The following is an 11,992-nucleotide window of genomic DNA, read 5'->3' as shown; positions in this document are numbered from 1 at the left end:
TATAATGATCATCTGAATTAAATCGGCCTCTCTGGTAGCTCAGCTGGTAGAGAATCCACCTCAATGCAGGAGACCCTGATTTGATCCCTGGGTCAGGAAGCTCCCCTGAGAAGGAACTCAGTTTTCCTTGGAAAACTCTACTCTAGTTTTCTTGGCCTTCCCTGGTGGCTCAGACAGTAAAGAATCCACCTGCAATGTGGGAGATCTGGGTTCAGTCCCTGGGGTTGGGAAGATCCCCCGGAGAAGGGAATAGCTACCCACTCCAGTCTTCTTGCCTGGAGAATTCCATGGACTGAGGAGCCTGGCAGAATTCCATGGGGTCGCAAAGAGCCGGACATGACTGAGCTCCTTTCAGTTTCACTGTATCTATTGAGTGAGGTAAATAAACACGCTGGGCGCCTAGTATGCCAGGAACTGGGATGGAATCTCAGGACCCACAAGCCCCAACCGACTTCTGTCATCCTGTAGACCAGTCTGCCCACCAGAAGCCAATGCCAGAAACACATGCAGGTTAGAGCCGGGCCAGCAGTTAGAAATAAAATGTGTCAGCAAACAAAGCGCCACACTCGACACCGGGAGCCAGCAGACACCAGCGTGGGCACAGGAGCTAAGCGTGTCAGACAAGCTCGGGGCCTGGAGCTCCCCGAGAGAAGGGCCGGGGGAGGGTGCTCTGTGTGGAGTTACTTCTGACCTAAAGTCCTTTATTCAACTTCTAGAAACAGATGGGGAAGGACTGCTAACTGCTGCTAAGTCACTTCAGTCGCGTCCGACTCTTTGCGACCCCAGAGACAGCAGTCCACTAGGCTCCCCCACCCCTGAGATTCTCCAGGCAAGAACACTGGAGTGGGTTGCCATTTCCTTCTCCAGGGCATGAAAGTGAAAGGTGAAAGTGAAGTCGCTCAGTCATGTCCAACTCTTAGCGACCCCATGGACTGCAGCCCACCAGGCTCCTCCATCCATGGGATTTTCCAGGCAAGAGTACTGGAGTGGGGGGCCACTGCCTTCTCCATGGGGAAGGAATACAGAGGCAAAAAGAAAAAAAAAAAAGGATAAAGACATTAGCACACATGAAGAAAGGAATAAAGTGTTGCCTTGATCCTTTAAAATATACTTTATTTCATTTCACAGCATCAAGTTTAGTCTTGTCACGTGCCAAATTAGAACAGCATACCAAAAACTTCAAACAAGAAACTTGCTAGTTCTAGCGTAAAGCAGAACTGCTTATGGACGTATACATAGACGCAGTATACAGGGTTGTTTGGGGCTCCCCCGGTGGTGGCTCAGACGGTTAACAAGCCCCCTGCCAATGCAGGAGACTCAGGTTCGATCCCTGGGTGGGGAAGATCCTCTGGGGGAGGAAATGACATCCCACTGCAGTATTCCTGCCTGGAAAACACCATGGACAGAGGAGCCTGGCCGGTTACAGCCAGTCAATGTGCAGTCTGACAAGCCTGAGGAACTGAGCACGCAAGCACGCACACGCGCGCGCACACACACACACACACACACGCGCGCGCGTGCACACGGCACTGCACGGAAAGCCCTTTGAGGTCGCTGTTACAACCACGTTCACCGACCTCGGAAGCAGTCTGTGCTGCCAGTCTGAGGGGACAGACGCTCCTCAGCCTTCAGGACCAACGTGGGGTCAGTTTGGAAAGATCAGGAGTTTTTCTTATGAAAGATGGAGAATCTCCCCTGTTCTAATCTCTATATTCTTTTATCTAGATTTAAAAAACCACTGTAATCTTTAAATAACTATGATCAGAGTTATCATCATCCACTTTTTAAAGGTACTTACAAAGTTTGAAATACTGCATTACATCTTCATTAAGCAGGCGTGCTTTTTTCTGTCAGAAGTATTAGTTAAGTGACTTTCGTGTACTTTATTTGAACCCTGAATCTCCTCATCTGTAGAACCAGGGCTGGGAGGATTTGAAGAACCAGACGTATTTAGTATTGCTACATCCCACGTGCCACACAGAATACTTCAGATGCACTGACTTACTGAGACCTCAGCCAGCCTTTGAGGTAAACACGATTGTTACGGCTGTTTAACAGATTTTTAAAAATTGGGTCACAGAAACTTTACATTTAACTTCAGTTCAGTTCAGTCACTCAGTCGTGTCTGACTCTTTGTGACCCCATGAATCGCAGCACACCAGGCCTCCCTGTCCATCACCAACTCCCAGAGTTCACTCAGACTCACATCCATCGAGTCGGTGATGCCATCCAGCCATCTCATCCTCTGTCATCCCATTCTCCTCCTGCCCCCAATCGCTCCCAGCATCGGAGTCTTTTCCAATGAGTTAACTCTTTGCATAAGGTGGCCAAAGTACTGGAGTTTCAGCTTTATCATCAGTTCTTCCAATGAACATCCAGGGCTGATCTCCTTTAGGATGGACTGGTTGGATCTCTTTGCAGTCCAAGGGACTCTCAAGAGTCTTCTCCAACACCACAGTTCAAAAGCATCAATTCTTCGGTGCCCAGCTTTTCTCACAGTCCAACTCTCACATCCATACATAAGCACTGGAAAAATGACACAACCATTTTAACTTGCCCAAGGTCAAATGTCAAGTGGCAAATCTGGGACCCAAAACCTGGCAGTCCACCTGGTGCCTGCTCACTCTCAACAGCCAACAGTTGGTTCCTTGCTGTGGGGATCAGATGAGAGATCAGTAAGCATGTCTCAGGAAGAACCAAAGGAAAATGAGCTTCAAAAGTAACATATAATACTCTATATTTGTCGATGCAACATACCTACATCACATATGTATGAAATAACTATCTCCAAACACAGCCATTGTCATCACATATATTGCCAGGAGGGGCTTCGCAGGTGGCATTAGTGGTAAAGAACCCACCTGCCAATGCAGGACACAAAAGAGACACCAGCTTGGTCCCTGGGTCGGGAAGATCCCCTAGAGGAGGGCATGGCAACCCACTCCAGTATCCTTGACTGGAGTATCTCATGGACAGAGGAGCCTGGTGGGTCACAGTCCGCAGGGTCACACAGTCAGACACAACTAAAGGGACTTAGCATGCACCCATGCATATTGCCAGGTAACTCATTTTTTGAGATTTATAGTTTCCCTTTTTTGGTTGAACTAATGAAGCATCAATAAACCCAAGAATGTAAGTCAGAATTTATTCCGAACATACTACAAGGAGACTAGACTTTTAGTAAATAAGCATTCTTTTTTAGATATAAAGATTTATAAAAATAAAGTTGCAGAACATGTCTTTCTTACATAGTCACAGATAAAATCATGAATCATCATTAATATGGATGAATAACTGAGCTGTTTTCCCACCATCAGTAAACATTTATTCAGAGTTTGCTGCACAAATCAGATTTTCTTCAACACAGGAAAAGTTACTGAGCTTTCTATTTAGGGTGACTTTGAAAAACAGGCTCCTTCCCACCCCTCTCCCCGCTCAGGATAATAACCAAGAATCTCTGTTTTCATTCCAATCCCAAAGAAAGGCAATGCCAAAGAATGCTCAAACTGCCACACATTTGCACTCATCTCACATGCTAGCAAAGTAACACTCAAAATTCTCCAAGCCAGGCTTCAATAATACATGAACAGAGAACTTCCAGATGTTCAAGCTGGTTTTAGAAAAGGCAGAGGAACCAGAGATCAAATTGCCAACATCCGTTGGATCACAGAAAAAGCAAGAGAGTTCCAGAAAAACATCTACTTCTGCTTTATTGACTACGCCAAAGCGTTTGACTGTGTGGATCACAACAAATTGTGGAAAATTCTTCAAGAAATGGGAATACCATACCACCTTACCTGCTTCCTGAGAAATCTGTATTCAGGTCAAGAAGCAAGTTAGAACCAGACATGGAACAACAAACTGGTTCCAAATTGGGAAAGGATTAAGTCAAGGCTGTATATTGTCACCCTGCTTATTTAACCTATGTCATGCAAAATGCTGGGCTGGATGAAGCACAAGCCGGAATCAAGATTGCTGGGAGAAATATCAATAAACTCAGATATGCAGATGACACCATCCTTATGGCAGAAAGCAAAGAGGAACTTAAGAACTTCTTGATAAAAGTGAAATAGGAGAGTGAAACTTAATATTTGAAAACTTAATATTTTTTGAAACCTATATTTTTTGATACCTTGATGTTGGGAAAGATTGAAGGCAGAAGGAAAAGAGGATGACAAAGGATGAGATGGTTGGATGGCATCACCGATTCAATGGACATGAGTTTGAGCAAGCTCCGGGAGTTGGTGATGGACAGGGAAGCCTGGCGCGCTGCCGTTCATGGGGTCGCAGAGTCGGACCTGACTGACTGAACTCTCTCTTTGACCTCACGTGTAAATAGTCCCAGAATGTTTCCCCAGTTAGCAGAAGTAACGAATTTACTTAATTATCCACAAATTTGAAAAAACATCAGTGAAATCTTGGGGCTAATGTGATGTTGTAACTATAAACTGACACAGATAAGTGACTGCCGAATGGCACACCAAAACATCTGAATAAAAAGTTTTAGATTCAGTCCATGGAGATTTTACCTGTGTAAGGTGTTAGGTTCAGTTACTGTGTTTATAAAGACAGTTATACTAAATCGTAACGTAAGATTCCAAGTTAGCCAATGTTTAGTTTAAAAGTAGGTGTAACTCATAACAGAGATTGCCCCTCCTTCAAATTCCTACTTATAAGCAAAGATATATAAGTTATTACAAGGTGGTATCTGGAATATGTGCCAAGGAAACCTCTTCCTCAAGCTAACACTTGAAGAACAAATCTTATTAGGATTACAGTTTATTTTTACTGTATACATTTGCAATTGTACACATGAAATCCCAGGACAGACATTTCTCCATTTTCTCAAATGTGAGTCTGCTATACATCTGGCAGTTACTTTGCACCTATGCTTCATGGGCAAAGGTTATACAACATTTCTTAGTTTTAATGGTCAGCTTAGTCAGATCATTTTACTGATATGGACTTATTCAGTGAAGGTAAGTATAAACCATATAACATTATGAAAGAAACAATAAAATTTATGTAACCTGGATATTACTTTGAAATCAAAGGTCTGTCTAGTCAAGGCTATGGTTTTTCCAGTGGTCATGTATGGATCTGGGAGTTGGACTGTGAAGAAAGCTAAGCACCGGAAGAATTGATGCTTTTGAACTGTAGTGCTGGAGAAGACGCTTGATAGTCTCTTGGACTGCAAGGAGATCCAACCAGTCCACCCTAAAGGAGATCAGTCCTGGGTGTTCATTGGAAGGACTGATGCGAAGAACTGACTCATTTGGAAAGACCCTGATGCTGGGAAAGATTGAAGGAGGGAGGAGAAGGGGATGACAGAAGATGAGACAGTTGGATGGCATCACCAACTCGATAAACATGAGTTTGAGTATGTACTGGCTGTTGGTGATGGACAGGAAGGTCTGACATACTGCAGCCCATGGAGTTGAAGAGTCAGACATGACTGAGCAATTGAACTGAACTGAACTGAATCTGGATATAAAGGAGAATTGTACCATGAAAAAAAAAAATTACACGGAAATGATACAGACGAAAGAAGTCACCAGTATGTGTGATGTAAGGATCAGTTGGATTCATTCTTGACTCACCAACCTGGCTAATTTTAAGCATCTGACATGTTTCAGTGTGGTATCTTAGTAATTTCAAAACTGTCAAGCAATTAATAATCACCATACATCTTATAAGCTTCCCTGGTGGTTCAGACGGGAAAGAATCTGCCTGCGTCAGGAACATCCCTTGGAGCAGGGAATGGCAACCTACTCCAGTATTCTTGCCTGGAGAATCCCAAGGACAGAGCAGCCTGGCAGGCTACAGTCCCTGGGGCCAAAAGAGTCAGACACAACTGAGCTACTAACACAACTAGCTACATTCATTCATAAATCTTATAAAATATATGGATGAACTTATATAACCAAATTAACACGCTGTATCACAATTTTGAAGATTTTAATGTACTTAAAAAAAATTGCTCAATACTATTTCAGAATGCAGGGCCAGCCATAAGGCCTATTTTATGTAAAGAGAGACCGTTGGTGAATTTTTGGGTCACAAAATGTTAAATAGCACAGACATCAGAGACAGTGAAAGATTTTATTATCTCTTTTACTTTCATCGAAACACACCCTTTTGTGAAAAAGATAAAAGCATGCACACTGACTGCAGTCTTTTAAAGAAAAAACAAGTACTAAGCCGTAAGTCAACAATAATATAAACAAAACCTTAAATGATATTATGTGAAATGATTTACTGGTATATAGAGTTCTTAATTTCAGAAAATTCAAGTCATATCAATACATGTTAAAAAGAAGCTTCTAATTTTTGAAATACTTTGATACAAAAAAATTTAAACATTTTATAGACCTTTTGTGAGAAGAATATAAGGGTAGTTATAAGAAACATGCTGTTCAAGTGATCTTGTGCAGCTCACTTGGCCTTCTTCAAATCAGTTATAGTCAACATAATTCCAGTGGTATTGCTTCTTAAAATTTGAATTTAGAGCATATCCATGACATTCAAAATAAGTTACACAGCTTACATTTATTGTGATCAAATTAGAAATAGTTCCTAAGTTTAGGACTGTTGAAAGAGAGTATTTAACAAAGACACGGCATTGACATAATTGTGCTTTAGAGGGTAAGAGAACTGCAATGTGGCATAAAAACAAAAGTTTTACCTGCACCTTCATTTATAATGAGGCCGATGGGATCCTGCGGGACTATGTGTACACACGCATCACACACTCATCTGTGTATATACATACACATACTAAACTATGCACGAACCAGTTCATACTACCCAACTCTTCAGAGGGGTTTCTTGAAATAACTTACTCTGCTTCTGGAAAACCAGACAAAATTTCTCTTATTATTTCTATTTTGTTTATCATGATTTAAGAGGTGTATTTCATCTGGGGCACTGATACAATTTTACAGCAAAAACTCATTACCTGGAAGCAGAAATGGGTATCTTAAGGGACTAATAGGCAATCGAGCTTGAACTGTAACATAAAAGTAGAGCAGATCACACTTTAAAAGGTCCTCTTCTTGAGGGTTTGTTGTTCCAGGACTGAAAATTGTGTGACATGGTTCCTGAAACATCACTCTTCTTTTCAGGTGACTCTGATGAATTACGTGGCCTCATTAACACTAACGGGAACTAAACAAACTCACTCTGTCCTGATGGATTAAGTCTGTATTTACTGGCTTGAGGAAGGCGACTTCTTGACGTAAAACACCACAAAAAGCCTTTGCCGCGGGCAGTGGGCTGGCTCACAAGAGCTTAAACGGTTGAAGCCTGCGTCAGGACATAGCACTTCCGGGTGAGGCCTGCGTCAGGACACAGTGCTTCCGGTGAGGCCCCATGTCCGCTGTAGGCAGCACCTCTGCTGATGATCTGGAGGAAAGGAACTCGAGTAGAACGGAAACCAACCATGATGACATAAAAACATGATTTTTGGATTAGACATTTCGCTGAACCCAAGGGTAACAGGCAAAAGGCACATGCTAGTAAGTCTAGTCAGGTGTCTGAGGGCTCCCACCGTCTTAAATATCTGTGGACTCAGGTCTAACAAAGGTTCACACTGATTATTTCAACATAAAAAAATAACAGGAAATCTTAAGGTTTTCAAGTACTTATGGCACAAATGTCATGAAGTTCTAGGAGCTTAGCCTAAATCTTCAAAAAGCTGAGCAATTTAAAGTTCTGCTACAATGAATCTGGATCACAATTTTAACTTCTCATTTTTTTTACATTATTCTTTTGTATAGAGTACAGGGTGTGCAAATGAAGCTGTTTCAGTAAATATTAGAAATACTACTTTGCAAATACCAAGTGTAATTAGCTAACAACACAATACAATAAAAGCCCGTGCTAACACAGAGCTTCTCCCACCAACACTCCCCAGCCCTTTCCTTGTGCCCTTCTTGATTAACTACAATTTCTTTCATTGACTTGGAGAAATTAAACAAAAGGCAAAATATTTCACAGCTGCAAGACACTAAGTACTTTAGTGATAAGAGCTGGCCCAGTCAAGTCTTAAAAAAGTTGAAAATGAATACAGCAAAATATATTGCAAATTAATGTTCATGAATGCCACTATTTGATATAACACAAATTATACAATCCTAACAATCTTCTGCAGTTGACATTAGTTCACAGGAAATGCCAAGAATAATATAAACTCTGTTTACCTTTTCCCTTTCCAACAGCTTCTGGACTGAAGTTGCAAAACTGTGTATGTTTGCCCAAGACCAACTGAATATTGGCTTTAGTCAGAAATTCTATTTTATCCAATGTTCAATCAACAAGGCTTTATTTACACTTCTTATTAAATTCAGGAGCAATCGGATATAACGTGCAGCCACCAACAAGAAACAGCGCAGCGCATCCCACCACCTGGAGACAGCTACTCGTTTATGCTTTAATACTAACCCACAAGCAGCCAATCAAGGTTCCATAGATCCAGGTTTTCACATACAGTTTCCTTCCGGCCTCAGTCATAAGCAAACCAGCAGTCAAACCACTTAAGATCAAGAATGATGGTAAGGTTTTCTTGAGACTTAGCTTAGAATTAACACTTTCTCCAGGAAATTTGTTTCTTCTTTCTGGGTCCGGTGAATCATAGAATTCTATAAGCAATCTATGGCCAGAATGAAAAAAGAAAATTGCTTTAACTTTCAGATTCAGTCATTTAAATATTTTGATTCAACAAATATTTATTGGGTGCCTGTTACAGAAGTTACAAGTCCTTATAAGGAAATACCCAAAGAGTTGCTTTAATTGGAGTTTCTAGACATTAAAAAGTCATTTTAATGGTACATCCTATAACTCATGGATCCAGTTTTTTCAAGAAGAGGGAAAAAAGCATCAATATTTAAAACACAGCTTTAAAAAAACAGAAAAAATATCCACTGATAGCAAAACAAACAGTAATAATATATCCCGAAGTTAACTCAGTTTTTATCTTCCTAAAAACAAAATTCTAAAACTTCTACTTTTAGGAATTTGTGTAAATCACAGGGAGACTCACACGCTCCCCTCGATCCTGAGAGGCCCCCACCTGGTACTCAGAGTAACACTCAACATTTGCTCCAAAGTCATGTTATTAGCAGGAGAGACACCAGGTCAACCCCAGAAACTGTTTAGGCCCCAAAACACTAACAGCAAAATGACACTTTGGTCACAAAAATGTCAACTGCCCCTTGTTTTTCCAACAAATGCCCTGGGGTCAGTTTCACATACATGTGAGGCACCATCCTCCACCTAGGCTGGATTCCCCACGCCCCGCTGGCCCTCAGGCTGCACACCCTCCCCCAGGCCTGAAGCATCACAATGCGAAGCTTTCTGAGTGTCTCTTTTTGTAAAAAACACTTTCCATCTTACACAAATTACTGAAATGTGGTAAATAATGATGGACAGCCCCCATAACAAGATCTTTCATAGTGACTTGTAACTGTCAAGATTAAAACATGAAGAGACAAAACATGGAATGAGATTTGAGTTTGTAAAAAGCATTCTTAAGACAGTAATCTGTTTACACTCATTTCACATTGTTTACTATAGTGACCAAGTTGAGCCAACATATTTGAAGGGCGAGAACTATCATTACTCACTTATCTTTTATTTCAAAACGCTCATGAAGCCATCTTTTCATGGATACTTGTTCTTCTGGGATATTTTTTTTGTCTATACGATCAATGTGAATATGAATTTTTGGACATTCTTTGCAGAGAAATTCTAACAAGAAACAAAAATATTTCATTTTTATTAGTTTAGAATTCAGTTATATAAAATACTAACGAAATGAGGTTTAAAAAAGTTTTAAAACAAAGTTCAGAGTTTTTCTTTAGCAAAGACAAAACAAAAATAAAGATTACAAACTGGTGGTCTGGGGTTTCAGGCTGAAGCAGTATAATTTCCAAGTCTCCCATAGTTCCCTAGGTCATAAGTTTAATCAACCAGATGGTACTTCTCATACAACAAGTGTTGTAAGTTGTACAGGCAGCCCAGGTCAGGACCAGAAGTATGCACCCACCCTCTAAAGGATCCCCGTATGCCAACCACCCTCAGCCCCACCAGTCGCCTTCATGGGGCCGAGTGCTTGCCACAGGTCACTGGGACTGGATGGATGTGCCTGGGAAAGCACTGGGCACATGAAGCCACCCTACCCCTCAGACCCCAGCACTGACTCGTGGCTCTGCCATGGCTCCACAGGCCTCCGCCCACCCCCAACTCCGTGAGTTGCCAGTGGTGTCTACTCACTGGTGCGCCTTGCTTCCCTGATCCTTGCCATATTTTAACGTATTCCAGTTGCTCTGGGAACCAAATTTCTTTTTGTGGAATAGCTGTGGGCCTTTCAACAGCTAGTTCCTAAAAAATGCTAACCTAAAAATTAGCAAACAGTCTTTTTTTTCAGCCCAGGTTGCACAAGGGATGAGGTCAGGATTTATTCCAAGATAAGAAAGAACTTTGAGCCCGGAAATTTCCTTTTTTGGATGTGACTTTCTGTGAGGACATGACCATGCTAGCATATTTAAATTCCTGGAGAAGAAGGAAATATTGCTAAGAGATTTAAGAGACAACTATGTTCCCTGGGTGGGCATGCAAGTAGGGGGACAAGACCGTTTATCTCAAGTTGGAATGCGCTCACAGGTGTGTTCAGGAAACAGTGGCTGGTGTGTTGTGAAGCTGGAGGAAGACAGGAAGCTGATCCTTAAAGTCTCCACCTCTGGACCCTGCACTCAGCCCTTCTTGTGAATTCTCTCTGCAACTGTTTTCCTCCATTTCTGGTGTCAAGCCTCAGTAACGCATTTCAGTCATCAAAAATTATCTTATTGTTTATATACTCTTAGAAGTGAACTAGCTTTGATGATAAATGTGCAAAACACTGCCATAGGAAGACTGCACTTTTACAATACTTTTCTCTTTCTTTTCCTCAAGTTCCGTTTTCTTTAAATCAAAGACTTCAGTGTAGGAAGTGCTTTCAGGAGCAGAACTGTGCACGGGTGATGAGCACAGACAGTGAGTCAGGCGGCCTGGGCTCTGACCCCTCACCAGCCTGGGCAGAGCTCAGCGTGCAGCCTCTCTGCACACTTTTCCACATGTGTCCGTCCACAAGACGTGACAGTAGGCCCAGGAGGCTGTCGTGAGGGTGATGGGGCAGGACAGGACCCAGCACACACATGTGTGGAGTGTCAGTCATTGGAATTTGCTGGCTGCACGTGGCTCCTCACCTCACCCTATTTCTATTTCTGATACGTAAAAATGCAGGAGCTGGCACCAACTTTCCTGCCTTCACTTAATCATCTACACTTGCCCCTAACATTTCCTGCCCCTTAATTAGGCAGGTATCTGGTTGACACTGCATTTACCCTGGATGTCCCCCGAGTCCCAGGGCACAGGTATATAGAATCTGCAAGGATACGAAACCAGCTGCACTTGTGGGGTCAGAAACGAATGCATGTGAACTCAAGTGTTTGGAGCGTGTCACCCATCCTTAACGACGCCAGTGTGAGAAAGGACCCTGAAGGTCCCCTGGACACTTTTGGCTTTCTCTCACCTAGAAGGTACGTGTGAAAGTCGCTCAGTCATGTCCGACTCTTTGACCCTGTGGACCGTAGCCTGCCAGGCTCCTCTGTCCACGGAATTCTCCAGGCAAGTATTTTGGAGTGGGTTGCCATTCCCTTCTCCAGGGGATCTTCCAAACCCAGGGATTGAACCCAGGTCTCCCGCATTGCAGGCAGATTCTTAACCGTCTGAACCACCAGGAAAACCTAAGAATGTACATAGTATTTTGGTATTTACATCACACGTTTGTGCATGTCACTTCACTTGACCTTTCATGCACCTCTGCAGGCCAGGACTATCATTCTTTTGTGGGGGTGAAGGAAGCAAGGCCCAGCGTTGTTAGCAGTGGAGTCAAGCCAAGTCCCTGTGGTCAGGAATCCAGATACAGACCATACAAGCTCAGATCAGTGCCAGT

General features: G+C 42.4%; 1 protein-coding gene across 3 annotated transcripts in view; it reads right to left on the bottom strand.

Annotated features, from left to right (window-relative positions):
- Positions 1–1,096: 1,096 nt before the first annotated feature.
- Positions 1,097–11,992, bottom strand: part of AGPAT5 (1-acylglycerol-3-phosphate O-acyltransferase 5) — a 51,189-nt gene continuing 40,293 nt past the window's right edge. Inside the window, exons 7-9 of one of the 3 annotated variants that reach the window (XM_069573074.1) lie at positions 9,624–9,747; positions 8,443–8,650; positions 1,097–2,651 (exon numbers count right to left, since the gene is read on the bottom strand). In XM_069573074.1, coding sequence (XP_069429175.1) covers positions 2,571–2,651; positions 8,443–8,650; positions 9,624–9,747 — 413 coding nt within the window. In that variant the 3' untranslated portion in view covers positions 1,097–2,570. Of the gene's footprint in view, positions 2,652–6,083; positions 8,651–9,623; positions 9,748–11,992 lie in introns of those variants that run through there. The other 2 variants (XM_069573073.1, XM_069573075.1) reach the window with 2 other exon arrangements.

Source organism: Ovis canadensis, chromosome 26, assembly GCF_042477335.2.
Source record: "Ovis canadensis isolate MfBH-ARS-UI-01 breed Bighorn chromosome 26, ARS-UI_OviCan_v2, whole genome shotgun sequence".
Lineage (NCBI taxonomy): Eukaryota > Metazoa > Chordata > Mammalia > Artiodactyla > Bovidae > Ovis > Ovis canadensis.
The sequence above is the reverse complement of the archived record's forward strand: the minus strand, read 5'-3'. Positions and strand labels throughout refer to the sequence as shown.